The 19589-nt window shown below is 35.5% G+C and overlaps 1 protein-coding gene across 1 annotated transcript in view; it reads right to left on the bottom strand.

Annotated features, from left to right (window-relative positions):
• The window catches only part of LOC127959660 (heparan-sulfate 6-O-sulfotransferase 3-B-like), a 29619-nt gene extending 26011 nt beyond the window's left edge, over positions 1-3608 (bottom strand). Inside the window, exon 1 of the mRNA XM_052558958.1 lies at positions 2649-3608. Within this exon, the coding sequence (XP_052414918.1) occupies positions 2649-3184 (536 nt within the window). The 5' untranslated portion in view covers positions 3185-3608. The remainder of the gene's footprint in view (positions 1-2648) is intronic.
• Between the last annotated feature and the right edge of the window lie 15981 nt (positions 3609-19589).

The raw sequence follows: 19589 nt of genomic DNA, 5'->3' as shown, positions 1-19589 counted from the left end.
GTAAAAGTGAGAAGCTGCGGTGCAATACATAAAGTGTTCAACTGAAGATTGACCGTGAGTTGCAACATTTATGTATGCACCTTTCTTTACACTCTTAAAATAAAGTTTCTAAAGGGTCTAAAATGCCACAGAAGAATCTTAGCAAAGGACAGTTTCCATGGATGTTGAAATTACTTAATGGAACCACACACTCTTAAAAATAAATGTTTCAAAAGGCTTTTTTTGCAGTGATGCCATAGAAGAACCATTATGTCCACGATACAGAACCTTTTGTGCAATGGAAAAAGTTCCATGAATTTTAAAGACTCTTCAGATGGCAATAAAAAACTTTATTTTTGGAGTGTGTAGAACCAACCTTATTATTCAAAAAGTGTAGCAGCAGTTTTTGCATCACACTTGGACTATTTTGTCAAACTAATGAACAATGAGACGTCCAGTCACCTTAAACCTAGCAAAAAGCTGTTTTTGTGATCTCAGCAATTTCAACACATCATAACAGGGTGCATACAGCCAATAATGCAGTAGTTTGGCTATTCTTGTCTATAATAACATTATAATGATAGTGTGTACAAGCCCTGTGCAGTGGATCAACATCTCTGACTCAGTCAGCTGAGAGTATCGATTTATATTCTGTGGTAAAGAGGAGGATCATAAACATGCTTGAAGAAGCTCTGCAAGGCCGACTGAGACAAGGAAGGTATTGACAAGGAATATTCATGTGGCTGCAAACATATGTTACAAGAGGTGTGTGTTTTATTGCATGAATAGGCCTGGTAAGATAAACGTTTACTGGCCCTTGCCATCAAACTGAATCTGTCTCACTGTAATCAATGAACAAGTGTTAAACAGACAGTTCACCCAAATTCATCAAACTTGACTTTCTTGCTTCTGTGGAACACAAAAGAAGATATTTCGAAGAATGTTGGGGTTTAAACGATATTGGACCTCTGACTGTCTCAAAATATCTTCTTTAAGTAAATGGTGACAGAATTGTAATTTTTGGGTGGAATGTCCCTATAAATCTTACACTGTAAACCCTGATAAGTTCACAGAACTCAAAAAATATTTTGTAACAGATTACACAAAAACATTTAAGTGATGTTTTTAAATGTTTTAAGTTTACATAAACTTAAAAAAATGTATTCCAGTTGCCTTAAATTATCTCAGAGTTATCTTAAATAATTATATTTCTGAACTTATAATTAGGGAGTAATTCACTCATAATTTTATCTATTTTTCAACTCCTATAATGTGGGAAGTACACTCAAAATTAGGCTTTTGCTGTCCATCCTCAGTCTAACCACAGGCTCTACTCTTCACCACAACGGTAACACTACAAATCCAACATAACATAAACCTTTGTAAAATCTAATATAACACAACATTTATGTATTAACTTATGTCCCTCTATGTTAATCTTGTGTAAAAACACACAAAATAACACTTAATTTCTAAATTTATTTTCCTTGTTTTCTGATGCAAAGCATGCTGGGAACTAGAAAACACAATCATTTTAAGTTCACCTCAATACAACAAATTTTTGAGTTAACAGAACTTATTTAAATTAAGTCCAATGAACTTCCGTTTTTATTTGAGTGCAATTAACTAATTTCATTTGATTAATTTCACTGTTCGGTTTTACAGTGTACTTGAGTAAAGTCATACAGTAGACATTCAACTAGTTAGTTTAACATAAGGAGTTGTGCAACATATTTACAGTCACACACAAATTCAAAACTGCATGACTCAGAATGGCCCTCAGCAGGGAGCTGATGTTCACAGATGTCGATCATTTTTAGACACACAGTGAAGGACCAAACTCATTAAACTAGCAAAAATACTGTGATGCACTGACAAAAAAATAAAGATATATCATTTGCTGCCATTGTCAACGCATGCTATGCTGATGCATTCATAATAAATGGTAACAACTTAAAAAAAATTTCATATACATAGGTTTTACAAATCAACTTCTACAGGCCGTTCTATGCATAGTAATGTGTTTTAACACAGGGAGAGTTGCAACACTATTAGTTTAACCAAGAAGAAATGAGCAGCAAACAGTTCTTTAAAAAAGCATTATGTTTCTTAACGTGAAGAACACTTTATCACTCTAAAGAATCTTTTTCCACTACAAAGAACATTTTGTCCAGTGAGAATGTTCCATGGATGTTAAAGGTTCTTTGTGGAGCCGGATGACAATAAAGAACCTTTATTTGTAAGACTGTGTGAGGTGAACCACCATCATGTTTGACCACCACTCTTCTGAAATGAAGAAAGATCTCGGTACATCATGACGATTTAAAATACCACAGTACAGTAAATCCATGAACAAAATTAGAAACATCTTTGTTTTTTTTATTGGTGTAATACCACAAAGTTGTAACGCCTACTTCACATTACTTAACACCGTTTAGGAATAAGTAAGCTAGGTTTTAAAACAAACATGCGAATGTTTTATCAAAGTTTAAACCATGAAGCAAAAAGGAGTTGCAGATGATGAAACCAGCACCTCACACGTTCTCCCTTACAGCTCAGGTTTTGATTTACATTATTTAATGGTAGCCTACTTAAAGTATTAATTAGTATTTAAAGTCTCACCAAATGAAATTTAAATCACTTTCTTTAGAAGCCACCCACACACTTACCGTCTGTTGAGTGGCGCGTCTTTCTTTTGCTTTTTATTCATCACAGCAGGGACGCAGTTCGTGAGCTCGGTCCAGTCCGCGTGCAACCCGCAACTCCATCCCGTGGAGAAGCGCGAGAAGAGCCACGACTCCGCTTTACCGGGCCGGTGACACGTGCATTTCTTCTGTCCGGAGCGGCAGTCGCACGGGCGCTCCAGGTGGATGTTGCGCACCAGGTGCCTCCCGAACGTCGTTCCTCCGGTCTTCTGGATGTGGAGGAACACGATCACGTCGTTCCCCTTGATGTCGAAATCCACGTGGCGATAGAGGTCCTCGCGCGTGAAGTTGAATTTAGACGGGAATCTGAACGGAGCGTCCTCGTCCGGATCCGGAGAGTCTCTCTTGACGTCTGCTGGATATTTGGAGAACGGAGAACTCTCTCCATTACCGAACCGACAGGACGTGCTCCCTGCTGGACAGATGTACTGATAACCGATCATGACAAATAAAACGGTCAAAACAGGAACTAAAAGGAGTTTGTTGGATCTATCATCCATTTCAAAGACAATGAACCGGATGATCAAGCCATTGGTGATGCTGATTCCAAGTGCTTTCCACGGATGATGCTCGCAGGCAAGATCGCAGACGAACGCGCCTTCAGTTAGTTACATAAAGGTCAGTTGGACCGTAAAATCGTGGACCGAAATGAAAAACAAGCCTTGCGTTTCCGCATTGTACTAAACTTCGAAATTACGCTTTACAAGCAGCTTCACACAGTGTCAGATAAAACGTAGCACGTCTCTGTGAACATCCATTTGCAAGTGCAGCTCGTCTCAGTGTTTAATGTAAATGTTAGTTTTCCTCGTGCGACAGTTTGTAAGGTGAGATCCGGTCCCATTGTAAACCACATCCAGAGATCCGCTCCGACGCGCAGGGCTTCAGCGCAGAGCGCAGATGCAGGTTCTCGAGATGAGCTTTAAGAAGTTGAGTTCCTGTTGCAACTTGCACAGGAGAGAGAGAGAGAGAGAGAGAGAGAGAGAGAGAGAGCATTCATTGGGTGGGTTTGTCTATAATCTTATAATCTATCATAAAAAAATTTGACATAATCTTCACATACTTGTCTGATATAGTGGCAAATAATTAGGCTATCCAATACAAAATGATTAGACCTAAACTGTAGAAATATCCAATACAGAATTGGTAGGACAGTAGAAAACATGGACAGTAAAATGTTGTGCATTAATGTATTCTGACAATGAATGGACAAATGCAAACTCTTATCACTTTTAAACATGTTTAAGGAGCACAAACGAAATAGTGAGGCAAATATATCTTGATGGGCATCTAAAATTAGACAAATGTAAAAAAAAAAAAAAAATATATATATATATATATATATATATATATATATATATATATATATATATAATTTAATGAGAAATGGAAGACTTAGAAAATGAGTAAGATATTTTAAATAACAAAAGTGGAAAGCTACAATAGAATACATGGAACATTTTCATTTAAATGATATGTAGCATTTGGACCAATCAGACACACAACTATTCGTTATATTTAACAAATACTATCTAACACCCCTTTAGTTAACCAAAGGGTCTATGGACCCTTCCCCCAAAATGCAACTATCACCTCAAAAAAAAAACAAAAAAAAAAAAAAAAAAACAGAACAGTCCTCTGGTTCCATAGCAACCAAAGGCACACTATCTGATAACACTAGGCTGCCAGGAACCTTTTCAGACCTTAAAGGCCTCAACCCACCTGCAGTCTGCGGTTCTTTTAGATTCAGGAATTCAATGAGAAGATGCTGAGCTAAGAGCCTTAAAAACCACCCCAAGCTTGTGCCAGGCCTTCAGCCTTGACTTTCCATTCATCAAGATCCTCTGATTCAACTGGTCTTTCTCATCAACTCACTTCAGCGGAGACCAACTGGAGCGCCGAAGTGCATCAGGACTCTTTATTGAACAGTCGAGACATCCAAGTATTAAACTTAGTCTTATTAATTGATACATTACGAGTTATGATTGATTATTCATATTTCACCTTTGAGCTGATTCGTTACAGATATTTTAAGTTGGCTTAATAAGTATATATTTTAACCTTTATGTGAGCAGATTTTTGCCTAAAATACTCAAACTACAGTAGCTACAAGCCCTGTCTTGCTTGTTAAACCATTTTGTGTCCTACTTTACCAGCATCACCTGAAAAAAAATCCAGAGTATGGTCAGAAGAGGGGTTTTAATGTTTTTCTTTCAAGCATTTAGGAATTCTTAAATTTGACTTTCCATGCAATATCAGGTTATGTGGAATTTCGATTTTACTTGGAAGTGCAAGTGTAGTATGTAATATATATATAAAAAATCCAATTTTTTTCTATTAAACCCATTAAAGTACTCTCTTACCCCAAATAACCTCTCAGTCAGAGCTGTGGTTCAGAGGTGCACTGCTCCTGACACATGAAGCATGTTGAGGCTTGTGGGAATCTGATGTGGAGCCCGCCTGGGTCACGTCCCGGTTCTGTTCACCCTCTCTTTCTCTCTGTACTCTTCTTTTGCTTCTCAACTGACCTACTAAATAAAGGCAAAAGGCTGATGAACAAAGAAAAAAAAAGAAAAAAACACTCAAATCAGTATTACAAACAACATTTAAGCATAACAGTGACTATTCAACAGGAGTTGGAGATCTAAAAGTGAAGTGACCAAAATAAGTGCAAATGGCAACTCATAATACTTGATATCAATAATGCAAGATGCAACCTGTTTTAATACACTGTTTTCATAACAAAATATGACCACAATTTGAATACAATACATAATTATTCTGAAGAGAATGATGGTTTTTCTACTTCAAAAATGTATGTTTTATTAATGTGTTATTTGCTGTTTCTTTGTAATTGTATGGGGAAATTAATTAATTTATAAATGAAAATAGTTTCTAGTTTCGACACTAAAAGACAATAGGCATTTTTTTTTTTTTTTCATTTTATGACATGAGAGCAGTGAAGCAAATGTTGCACTTTTGGCCTTGATTTGCCTATTGATGCAATCATCCACAACATATTTCGTTTTGAAAATGATTTCCAATGAAGAGATCTTTATAAAATGTAGATTTTTTTTCTAGCCATCAACCTGGCAGTATTTCAGCACCACGGACAGCTCTAAACAATAGACCTGTATTTGCGGATATCTTACCATGGCATTAAGTCTGTATCATTACATTGTGCTTTTCAAAGCAATCTATAATTGAATCAAGTATTAGATAATCATTGGAAAGTTTTACCTTTCAGATAGAGAACAACAAAACAATAATATAACCATTTGGCTTTTGTTGAACTTGCTGTAATTGACTGTCTGTATTTATCTCCAGGGCTCTTGTTGTGTAGAGACTGTGGCTGAAAAAAAAAACATCTTGCTTCTTTTAACTATTTAAATTGAGGTATATAGGATTTTCCCCAAAGCAAATCACTAATAACTTAATAACTTCATAATCGCTCAACCTTAAAATCATCCCCTCTCCTTTTCAGAATAAGCTGCTAAAATGCCATCTCTTTGATGGGTTGGTTGAACATTTAGAGAGAATGACAGTCGGAAAGATTCTAGCTGTGATTCCTTCGATTCTTTCAGTTGGTGAAGAATTGGAGGGTATGCAAATAATTATATCACATTATACTTTTATTCATCTTGTGTAATAGGCAAACACAGATAATTAGAGACATATCCAGCTTTGATAAGTTTAAGATTATTAGAGAGAGCATGGCTATGTCTGTGTAGATTCAAGGAAGTGGCTATCTTTGGAAGAGTAAACATCTCATGAACACAGAGCTGGTAATTTATCTTTCTGTTGAGTGCATTTACATACATTAGTCATCAAGCACCATGGGAGCCTTGACAACAACAATGGGACAATTCATCTTTATTTTTCCTTCTTTTTGAAGACATGACACAGTCTGGTGGCTATTAGTGTCACTATATAATATACTAATATAAGTGTCACTGTTGTCATCTTATGTTACAAAATACAACATTTTCTAATGGTGAACGCAGATCTGATTCAGCTTGGATGATTGAACAGGGTTTATTCAGCTTTTATGAAAGTTATTTTGGTAACACTTTCTATGAAGCCCGTATTTATAATATATTATAAAGGTAATCTTAAGACATTATAATGAATGCATAATGCATTATAAAAAACCTTATAATATGTTGTATCATCTCATGAATATTCATAATAACAGTTTTTTGTGGTTATAGCTTTTAAGAGTATGATGATTTATGACACAATGACCACATTGCATCCACTTCTACAATGGATTATATTTCTTATAGTTATAATGTATTATAAGTCTCATATCTTGCCATTTTTCTGATGCTACTTTACTTAAAGCAGTCAAAAACCACTTATAAGTAGTAGTAGTAATAATAATAAAAATAATAATAAAATTCTCTCAAACAGCCATAAAATCATAAATCATATATATATATATATATATCATATATCAGATCAGATATTTTAGTGGTACTCTTTAGACAGCTGTTGATAAGTAACTCTGCATATCAACTAGCAGTCAGTAGAGTATTAGTATGTCTGCTACTGTAAATATATGCTAACACTTTATTTTGATGGTCAACCAACAGATAAACTGACTATAGGTGTCTTTGCAAGTACGTCAGCTTATTCTACCAAACTAGATTCTACCATTCTTGAGCATACTAATACTCTAATGAGAGTTAGTTGGCATGTAGTTGCAAAGTTGCTTGATTGATTAAGTGGACCATCAAAATTAAATGTAACCATATAAAGCATAGCATTTTTTTCAGTTGGAGTATTAAACTCACAGCAATTAATTAACATTAGCTCCACAGGAAACACTCAAATAACACTTAACATCTAACCATTCACAAGCTGTAGTAAGATACTGTGCAGATCTTAAACAATGTCAGGATATGACACAGTCCATTATACTGTAAATGAAGTAGATTTAATATGGTGTTCATTGTGTGTTATAAATAATCATACTCTTAAACTTATATAAGTATTATAATGCATCATAATTGTTGTTATGATTATTCTTGAGTTGATATAACATATTATATGTTTTTTCATAATGCATTATGCATTCATTATAATGCCTTAAGAATACTCTTATAATGTTTTATAAACACGGGCCCCATAGAAAGTGTTACCGTTATTTTTTAACCGTAAATAAATTCTAAGGAATAAATTAAAGGATACACAACACGTTCATATGTTTTCTAAATGTAAATATTTAGGGAGCACACAATGAATTGTATTAGCAACACTATAATGTTTGAAAATATAACTATCAACAGATTTCCATTCAAGAGGATCAAGATCCTCTGATTCAACTGGTCTTTCTCATCAACTCACTTCAGCGGAGACCAACTGGAGCGCCGAAGTGCATCAGGACTCTTTATTGAACAGTCGAGACATCCAAGTATTAAACTTAGTCTTATTAATTGATACATTACGAGTTATGATTGATTATTCATATTTCACCTTTGAGCTGATTCGTTACAGATATTTTAAGTTGGCTTAATAAGTATATATTTTAACCTTTATGTGAGCATATTTTTGCCAAAAATACTCAAACTATAGTAGCTACAAGCCCTGTCTTGCTTGTTAAACCATTTTGTGTCCTACTTTACCAGCATCACCTGAAAAAAAATCCAGAGTATGGTCAGAAGAGGGGTTTTAATGTTTTTCTTTCAAGCATTTAGGAATTCTTAAATTTGACTTTCCATGCAATATCAGGTTATGTGGAATTTAGATTTTACTTGGAAGTGCAATTGTAGTATGTAATATATATATATAAAAAATCTAATTTTTTCTATTAAACCCATTAAAGTACTCTCTTACCCCAAATAACCTCTCAGTCAGAGCTGTGGTTCAGAGGTGCACTGCTCCTGACACATGAAGCAACACGTTCATATGTTTTCTAAATGTAAATGTTTAGGGAGCACACAATGAATTGTATTAGCAACACTATAATGTTTGAAAATATAACTATCAACAGATTTCCATTACTTTTTTTTTTACTTTCCAAAACAAAACAAAAACTTAAAACTTGAATGTCTCTTTTAACCCCAACAGTGTTATTTACATATATTTTTTTTACTATTATAGATTTTTTAGTTTACATTTTAGCTAAAGTTTTAGTCATGTTAAATGTCTATGTAATTTTTCAAATTAATTTTCATTTATCAGTTTTAGTTATTTTAGCACTAAACTTTCAACTAAATCAAAATGACAAATGTTTCCATGGCAGCTAGCTGAAATTACTTTTTTATATTTTTATATTTAAAATTTTAGCAGTTAGCATTAACTTACTTTTTAATTTACTTACATTAACTTACTTTAACTTAATTTACTTTATCTTGAATAACCATTGTTTTTATGGATTTAGTTTTAGGTAAATAAATATAATATCCTTGCCACTAGAATATGGAAATAACTTGTACCTTCTGATGTTCCTATTTTTTGTATTGTTTTCCAGTGTAAATATTTTAAATCAAGATGCATTTACTTAAATCAAAATAATATAAAAAGTTTTGTTTTCAGAGAAACTGAACCCTTTTAAGACCTGCAGAAACCCAGTAAAACTGGACTTATTGGAACAGAAATTAAAATTATAAATTGTACAAGAAAAACTGAAATGTGTGCAAGCAAAACGGAATACATTTGTGAGACAAGAATAGATGATTTTTCCTTGGAAAATGGTGGAAATTAAACATTTGCATATAGTGTGTTGCTGGCAAATAATACAGCTGCGAGAAGGATATACATGACTCAGAGTATGATTTTATATCATAATAAAGTAAGAAGCATCAACACTGACAACATAAAAGCTCCTGTGCTCACAGTAGGCTCTCCACCGAAGCAGCACCCTGCAAATGTGTATGCCTGCGGTTTTGAGAGAAATCCATACAGGACTTTGATTAATGCAGCAGCTATGAGCTTTAGTCCTGCATTCCCCCAGCTGAGAGAAGTAATCAGTGTTCTTGTTCTGCCTGCATAGAGACACAATGAAAGAGAGACTACAGAGGGAAGGGGGTGTTAGCAGAGGCCCATTATACATAATCGTGATGTTTCCCTTGTTTGTTTGATTATGTGGTTTTATAATGCTGACTATTAAGCTTCCCAGGGGGCCTCAGAGAAAGTGATTGAAAACAGGAGGTTGCTCAGAGGGGGTTTACTGACTTACTGCAACAGAGGAGCACTTAACACTTCACTGCCTCTGCTGCTACTGAGGTTCATAACCTTTCTGTTTTTGGAGAGCACTCCTCTAGATTACTTCTGTGGTGTTACAATAGTCGAGAGGGGTGTTGTGTATTCTCAGAAAGCTCAAATTAAATCATTTGTCATAGGTTTAGTCAGACCTCTTTATGGTTTAAAACATTTAAACCTCACAGTTTAGCCCCCCAACATTTTTTTAATATTTAATCACCCGCATTTAATTCCAAACTAGTTGGCAAAAGTGGATTTACATACTTTTGCCAACTAACATAAAAATGTAGATAAAAAGGGTCAGTTTGTAGAAAGTTAGTCAACTAGTCAACTATCACTATTGCAAATGAGTGTTAGTATTATTAACTAAAACTAAAATGAAAACTGTTTGTTAATAAAATTAAATAATACAATTAAATCAAATAATGCAAAAAAATAACACTACAAAATAACTAAAATTTAGATGAAAAATCTAAATGGAAAATATAAAAATAAAAACAAATTCAAAATATTAATAAATATGATAATATTATATTATATAAATTATACTAAAATAACACTGCTGTTAAACTTTAAAAGTACAGTAAACACCCAAAATCATATTAAATCTATATGACTCTATCGAACATTATTTCATGTCTTCTCTAGCTAAATTATGTTATGGAGACGTTATTTCAGTTTATTTTTATTTATTTTTTCAGAACATTGAAAAGTGTTTTTTTTTTTTTTTTACATTTTTAAAATGTATTAAGAATGTATCGTCTTGGTTATGTAAACATTATAGAAATTCAGTTCTATCCCTTTTTAAATATTATGAAATTTGTTACATTTAAATGATCTCTTAACATTTAAAACACCCATTTTTTATATTTAAAGAAAAAGAAAACAATTCTTGGTTATCTGAACATTAGAGGAACATTCCATTTTATAATTTTGAAACCATTATGAAAACAATAGTTCTAAATGTTAAAATATATATATATATACTAAGGATGTTTCTTCTTGGTGTATGTTAGAGAAACGTTTAATTTTATAATTTTAAATTCTATTGTTATTACTGAATAATATTATTGAACCATTTTGAGAACATATAAATAACATCAGAAGCCCATTCCAAGAAAATAAAAACTTTTCTTTTTCACATTACAAAAATGTATGGCATATCAAATATTTGTTATAAGAACATTCCATAAACGTTGATTCCTGACATTTATGTAACCTTTAAAAAAACTTGTGGGAACATTCCCTGTTTGCTGGGACGATGAAACAATTTTTTCATTTTTGGGTGAACTCTTCCTTTAAGAGGAGATTTTGAGAGAATCCAAAAACGCTACAGATATTGCACTGAATGTGGGTCATTTTTGGATCTCTGGGCTTCTCTCCATCTGTGACAGCTTGAGAAGGACCGTACACTGTTGCTGAGGAGGAGTGATGGAGCGCTGCCGCCGGTTCTACTGTCACAGGCTGTTCGTCCGCTCTGGTAATGCGCCGTGATGCTCTTCGCTCTGCTGTCATTTTTATGGTGCTGTCAGCCAAGTGCAATGAGGAATGGTTCACCAAAGATCACTGAGTCAGCGTCTCTCGCCATTGCAGATATACAGCACTGAGAGGGCGGAATTGAGATCCTGCAAAATATTCAATGGATCTACAGTGCTGTCTTACAGGGCTTGGAGGAGGACAGCATGAATACCTGCTAATTCCTTCTGGAAACAATCCTGCACAGCAATCATAAATTAATGTATCATTCATGTCCATAACACAAACAGTGCAGCGCTTTCAAAGCTAAGTATAAGTAATAGTAATAGTGATGTCTTATTGAGCACCACTATAAGTTACAGTATTTCTTTCACATGGATCACTGGAAAACTTTTGATGCAATACCATTCAAACTTTTTTGATAGATGTTCACCTTTTAATCAAACTTACAGTAAAAACTGTAATATTGTGAAATATCATCACAATTTAAAATAAATGTTTTCAATTTTAGTATATTTTAATATATTCATTGGGATGCAAGGTCTTCAGAAACCAGTCTTTAGTGTCACGTGATCCTTCAGAAATCATTATAAGATGCTGTTGTTTTACTTCAGAAACATTTCTTATTATAAGTGTTGAAAACAGATGTGCTGCTTAATAATTATTTGAAATAGAAATTTTCTTTAACAGTATACTGTCAGCTTTAATCAATCTGATGCATCCTTAATACGACCCCAAACTTTTTACCGTACAATATGTCCTCAAGTTAACCCTTTCCATGCTGTAGTGGACCATTTTGTTGTTATTCAGAGCTTTAAAATGATAGGTAAAATGATAAAAATCTATATTTCATGTCTCCATCATCTTAAAATGTCTCAACTTTTTAAACTCACTTCAAATATATTTCAGCAGTTGTTTCAGGGAACAAATAGCTGTAATAACCTTCTGCACCACCTGATGAAACCATTTCACAAGATTTCTATAGAAAACTTACAACGTTATTAAAAACCTTGGCATTAGAACCTTTTTGTTTAAATAAAAATTATCTTCGTTTTTACTTTATTCACATGCTTGGATGGTTATTTGGCACAATGGTGTATTCAAGGTTAAGTGAAAAAATACAATAAATACATGCTGCACACAATTTGAACAATTTGGTTGATTGAAACTGGACCAAGGTCTCCTGCAGAAGATTTTAGCTGTGACAGAGACAGCTCTAATATGAAGACTGATAGCTGTGTGTGAGCTTGACAGAGCACTGCTGACTTTGTCTACGCTGCTGATCCAAAAAACTAACCTGCGTGGTATAAGGCTGCTTTTATATTTATTTATTTTTCAAATGTAATAGAACTCTAAAGTGATGACTTGTCTTTTAGGTTCTTCTAAAATTGTTTTCAGAGAAAATAACCACAGATCCAAAAACTAACTCAGAATTTAAAATTGTGACTTTGTATCCCACAATTCAGACTTTTTCTCACAATTCTAAGAAAAAAGTCAGAATTGCATGATATAAACAGAATTATGATACACTTGCAATTCTGAGAAAGAATTTCCTTTGTTTTCATCAGTTTTCTTCAGAGTATACATCTCGCAAAAGTTTTTTGTTTGTTTGTTTGTTTGTTTTTTGCCACAGAATGAAAATGTTTTTTTTCATCTCACAATTATGTCTTTATTCTCAGAGTTGGGAGTTTATATCTTATAATTCAGACTTTTTCACAGAAAACATATAGTTACACAAATAGTTTAACTACTTTAAAATTAAATAAAACTATAGAAAAAAGTTGCTTTTGACATTTTATTTCACATTTTGGTCTTCTTTCCTCACAGTTTCTTTACAATTCACACTTTTCTTATCCTAATTGCAAGTTATTAAAAAAAATCATGAACATTTTTTTCTATATAAAAAAGAAAAAGGTTTAAATTGTGAAATAAAAAGTAAAAAATAAAAAGTGACCTTTTTTCATGGTGGAAACAGGCTTCCATTAAAAACAGAACTCACATTCTACATATACATCTGAATATTTGGTTGAATTAAATCCTGAACACTACAGACTAATTCTGAGTAGGAACTTGGCACGATGTCCCTGTCGCATGGGTTTGTCCCTGGCTTTGCTCTGTTCTCTCTCAGCCTTCTGTGCCACCCTCCAGCCTCGCAGAACTTAGCTTTCCGCCACCGCTGGCCTGGTTGTGTGCCAGCTCCATCCCCTCTACTGGGCTTGGCATGGCATTAAAGCTCCCTCACCCAGCATGCTGAACTTGGTGGCACTGAGCCGGATCTCAGTCGGGCAAGAGTTCAGTGTCCGCCCTACTGGACGGCCTGGCCTGAACATAATCAACAGTGGCGTTACTAGGATGCTATCCTGCAGTGGGCATTTGGATATGAGACAACCAAAGACAACATGACAACAAAAACATTTCGAATACATAAAAAAAAAGGATTTTGGCATTTTAAATATATGAAACACTACTGCTACAGCACAATAAGAGTCCACACAAATGTCTATACCAATAATAAACACCTTAATTTTAACAAGAATGGCAACATAGTTTAAGCCTTTAAAGCTGATCAAATGAAATATGTGAATATGAAAGATAATCTTTTTTAAATGAAACAGTTTATTGAAACTTTAGATGAAAAACATGGGTGATGAAAATTCAGCTTTGCATCACAGAATTTTTTATTTTATTTTAAAGTATATTAAAACAGACAAACATTATTTTAAATTGTACAAATATTTCACAATATTAGTATTTTTTTCTGTATTCTTGATCAAATAAATGCAGCCTAGTGACTTAAAAAAAAACTTACTCACCCAAAAATTCAATTTTACTGAATTTTGCTCCAATCCAGCAATGTGCAGCAGTTCTGTATCTAGTCTATCCATCATCATTATGGTCTTCAGTATGACAAATGTTTTTGTAAGGTATCTGCAGTTTTGCAACCACAACTTGTGTTAGGCTTGGCTACACACTGCATCATTATCATGGCTTTGGCGTTTGGACTGAACAGGAAGGCACACACCATGAGCTCCAAGCCAGAGAGGATCAAGTTTTTAACAAATGGCATGCCTTACACTTGTGCTATATTTGATGCAGTAAGATTGCTGGAGTGCAGAGCATAAGTGTCGTAAGTGCACTCTCTATCCTCTTGAGTCTATCTTAATAACACTGATGGCATTTCTACCCTCCCCTTTGGATCTAAAGCAGACGGGTTGTTATGGGATTGCCTGCAAAAGATTTTTAGGCTTGTGGGAAGCTTATTAGCATGAAGAAAGTTTCTGAAGAAATAATAAATTATTGTGTGACATAATGGGAATCTCATAGTGCTTGAGAGATTATGCATGACTATGTGTTTATCAGTGCAAAAAATATATTTGAAAAGATTTTTCTATGTATACAAAATGCCTATTTCTCTCAAATATTCTTCACAAATTTGTCTAAATCTGTGTTAGTGAGCACTTCTCCTTTGCCGAGAAAATCCATCCACCTCACAGTTGTGGCCTATCAAGATGCTGATTAGACAGCTTGATTACTGCACAGGTGAGCCTTAGGTTGGCCACAAAAAAGGGCCACTCTAAAATGTGCAGTTTTAATGTATTGGGGGGTCCACAGGATTCCGAAAACCAGTCAATATCTGGTTTGACCACCATTTGCCTCATGCAGTAAAACACATAGAGTTGATCAAGTTGTTGAAAGTGGTCTGTGGAATGTTGACCACTCCTCTTCAATGGCTGTGCAAAGTTACTGGATTTTGGCAGGAACTGGAACACGCTGTCGTATATGCCGATCCAGAGCATCCCAAACATGCTCAATGGGTGACGTGTCTGGTGAGTATGCTGGCCATGCAAGAACTGGGATGATTTTAGCTTCCAGGAATTGTGTACAGATCCTTGCAACATGAGGCCGTGCAACATGAGGTGATGGTCGTGGATGAATGGCACAACAATGGGCCTCAGGATCTTATCACAGTGCATTGAAAAAAAAAATCCAATCAATAAAATGCACCTGTGTTCATTGTCCATTACATACTCCTACCCATATCATAACCCCACCGCCACCATGGGTCACTTGATCCACAATGTTGACATCAGCAAACCACTCACCCACACGACACCATACACGCTGTCTGCTATCTGCCCTGTAGAGTGAAAACTGGGATTCATTCATAAAGAGAACACCTCTCCAAAGTGAGAGACGCCATCAAATGTGAGCATTTGCCCACTCCAGTTGGTTACAATGACGAACTGCAGTCAGGTTGAGACCCTGACGAGGATGAAAAGCATGCAGATGAGCTTCCCTGAGACGGTTTCTGACAGTTTGTGCAGAAATTCTTTGGTTATGCAAACTGATTGATGCAGCAGCTGTCCGGGTGGCTGGTCTCAGACGATCTTGGAGGTGAAGAAGCTGGATGTGGAGGTCCTGGGCTGGTGTGGTTACATGTGGTCTGCGGCTGTAAAGGCCGGTTGGATGTACTGCCAAATTCTCTGAAACGCCTTTGGAGACGGCTTATGGCAGAGAAATTAACATTCAGTTCACACTCAAATGGCTCTAGTGGACATTCCTGCCACAAATGCAAATTGTATCCCTCCTAAATTTATTTGATGCCTTTCAGAGTGATTTCACTCCAGCTGAATAATCCTGTCCTCCAGTAAGTATTTGTTATGTATAAAAAAAATCTGTCATCCCATTTATGTCACAGAAACCACTAAAGTATTATTAAAAAACTAAACTAACAGCATGTCAAGGTTGTATCATCACGCCTAAATTTGTGCGCCGCTGAATAAAAAGTAAACTGTCAAAACTCGGCTATGAGTCATTATTTTGTCTCATGAATGTTTTTATGGGGAATTTTGAGTTTACAGGAGGTTTAGAAGATTACAAATGCCACAGCAGACAAGGTGAGCTGCCAGAAGGTGAGAATGAATCCCTATAAATCATTATCGGTGAGAAACACATTGGGGTTTTCCTTTCCTGAGGGAATTCTTCAAAGAGAAACCTCTTCACTGAGTACAGGCACACATTCATGAGGCAGAGCGTTCTGGAGTGTATCTTTGAGAATGAAAAAGCTTGTTATGTTGGCCTTGTCTCACTAACTTCAGCAGACAACCGCACATCAAAGACTGCAAATGCTCAATTACCGAGGAAACACTGGGAGTTACAACTTACAACCACTAAATGCTTGAATTATGTGAACCATAAATATCTCTACTGCACGTAGGTGTGGATCTAGAATAATATGCTACCAGAGTGTAGTACTGTATAATACTCCAATAGATTGTGCATGACGTGCCTGATCTTCCTATTTGAGTTTGTGGGATGAGATTGATTTAAGATTGATTAGTGCAATCTCTAGCAGTGAATCTTTGCTCTCCAATCTAACAGGAAGTGAAATATTTATTATATCCTACGGTGTGACAGTTTCTTTGCTCTGAAAACTGCTCTGTCAATAAATTATTCCCTTTGCACATACTTCAGGGTGCCCATATTTTCATGTTTTCACGTTGGAGATGGAATCTGTTGTTTGTATCCACACATATCAATTCACTCATTCGTATTCATACTCCTCTAACTGGACTATATTAGTGGACTGATATAGAAAGTAGTGAATGAAGGTATAAGGAGCGATTTCAAACACAGCAACTGACAAATTCAAGAACGAAGTGACAATCTTTATGAGTGAGTAATTTGAATCATTCACTCAATAGATTCATTCAGGACATTGACTATAAGTGACTTGTACGAATACCCACATTTGCTGTCTTTGCACTTGACCACTTGTCTACTTACTACTTTAATGCATATTAAGGGCACTGAGCTTTGGTATTTTCTGACTTGTCATAATCTTGTACTTACTTCTTTTCCTGTCACATGCACAGGCTCTCAAGTGGCCAAGACTGCAAATGTGCGTGCGAGTAAGTCGTTGAATAGTTCGCCCAACCAATTGGCTCGAAAAAATCGATTCTTTCAAAAATTCACAGCTTCAGAAATGTGCTTGGCTTATTTGGTTTTTGCTTTCTGATTCTCCTTGAGCTATTTTCATTGTTGGAACAAAAATATGCAAAGCATTTTGCTGTGTTTAAATTGTAAGTTAGTTAATAATAATGACTTGTTTAATGAATTGATACTGCCCAACATCTCAGAGCAGCCAGTTGCTTTTATCTAAATTCATAAAGCAGATGAACAGATAGATGTCTTGAATCGGACTTGGAAAAACAAGGGAATACTTGACTTCATTTATTATGCAAACCACTAATGCACTTACTATGTTTGTATTAATTACCTGTTTTAGACATGATGCTGATGGCTTTAGAGTCTCAGGAATCCACATGCTATTTTTTGCTCTTCATATCAAATTTATGCCTTATGATGCCTCCAGCAGAAAATGATAAAGAATAATACTAATTCTTCAGAGAGTTAGAAACACAAGTAAAAACATTGTTTCTCTCTTAAGTGAAGATCAGTGCAATAAAACTGTTCATCTCTCCTCAGTTTGCACTGACAAGACTGATGTCTTATAAAATGTTATAGTGCCGTGTCTCTTCTTGAAGGTAAGACTCACATGCAGAATGGACCTGACATAAAAACTGAGAAGGACAGACAGACTATTTCTCATTTCTGAAAGCAGCAGAAGCTCCACACCTTCTCTTCTCATCGTCTTCAGGTCACTCTCCTCACACACAGACAGAAAAAAGCTGTTCAAAAAGAGTCTCGAAGTCACAGAAGTCTCAAAGTCATCATTTGTGTCCTGTGTGTGAGGACGTGTAAGCGAGTGTCAGCATCAATATGATCTGGACGGATCTGGATAATATTTCTCTCATCAGTGCTGTGAGGCACAGCAGGTCATTCAGTGTCCGTCTGCACATCTTGTTTTATTTCATATATGCCGACGTGTTGTGGGACATTTCTTGACCATTGCTTAAGTTCATCTTAATGAAAAATCGACTGCTGTTGAAGGAAGTGCTGAGGAAAATAAAAAGGTTTCTGTTAGAGGTTAGTTCTGTCCGTATTTCTTTTTTTCTTGCTGGAAGAGACCAAAGTCACCCTTAATAAGACACATGTTGTGTGTGTGTGTGTGTGTGTGTTTGTGTGTGTGTGTGTCAGAGCACACAGGTGAACTGTGATGTGGTTACTGAAGCGTTTCTTTCCTCCAAATGAAGCTCCATTTTACAAAATGCTCTTTTTTCAAAGAAACTGTTTCATATACTGTATACTGTATGTGTGTTACTGTGTGTATTTATGTTTCTGTATGTCTTCTTGTCATCTTAACCAGTGTTGAAGCATCTTGAATTTCAATTAAGAGTCTCGGAAGCCTCATAATATCCAAGATATCCCATAGAAAGCCATCCTGCCATCATAATAAACATAACGGACAATGTTTCTTTTCTACAAAATTTGCTTCAAGAAGAAGATTTTCTAGGCCTTTAAGGGGAAATGGCCCTAAATGTGTCTGAGGAGCAGCATGTGCTGTGAGTAAATGGTGCGTAAATGTCAGTGTAACGTGGGTTTGGAGTGCTGGGGAGGAATATGGGCAGCTTCACATTGAGATTGATCATTTTAAAGCTGTATTTTATTAAATAAGGGCCAGATAATTGAGTATTCCAGGAAGGGAAAACGGGAAGAGCTGTTTGAGAAATGATGGTGGGCCGCTGATGTCTGTTTGGTTTTAATGGGAACACTTTAGCTGGCTGGAGCAGGTCCAACAGCAGTACTCCTGAACTTCTGCCAGGGTGAAATGTAAAATACAGGGATTCCACAACAGTAGATTCAGAATAAATGAAGCAAATGCTCTCCTCTTCACATTTCATGCACTGACACCAAGACCTCTCCTTGATCTGCAGTTAACGGTCAACAGTCTTTAATGCTCTTTTGCATTCTAAATGAAGGGTTTAACGAACTGATTACTGTAGAAAATTACGTGTGCTGTCAAACGCACAATAATTGTCATCTCTGACTGTGTCACTGAACATTTACCTCATGTTTTGGGCAGTCTTTATGGTTACATACATGTATCCCACAGTGAAAGCTGTTGTAGTTTAGAGACAGTCCAGTAAGCTTTCTTGTGTAACTTATGAACAGGGGTTCATTTCAGAATTGATGTGAGCCATTTAAGATTCTGCCAGTATCTTAATCGTCATTACTGACCTGACAGGATAGTAATAAAGGCTGGACTGATACATGACTGCTTTTAGTTTGACCTCCTCTTATGTGTGTGTGTGTGTGTGTGTG

This window comes from Carassius gibelio, chromosome B6, assembly GCF_023724105.1.
Source record: "Carassius gibelio isolate Cgi1373 ecotype wild population from Czech Republic chromosome B6, carGib1.2-hapl.c, whole genome shotgun sequence".
Classification (NCBI taxonomy): Eukaryota; Metazoa; Chordata; class Actinopteri; order Cypriniformes; family Cyprinidae; genus Carassius; species Carassius gibelio.
Note: the sequence above shows the minus strand (reverse complement) of the source record. Positions and strands in the feature narration are given on the sequence as shown.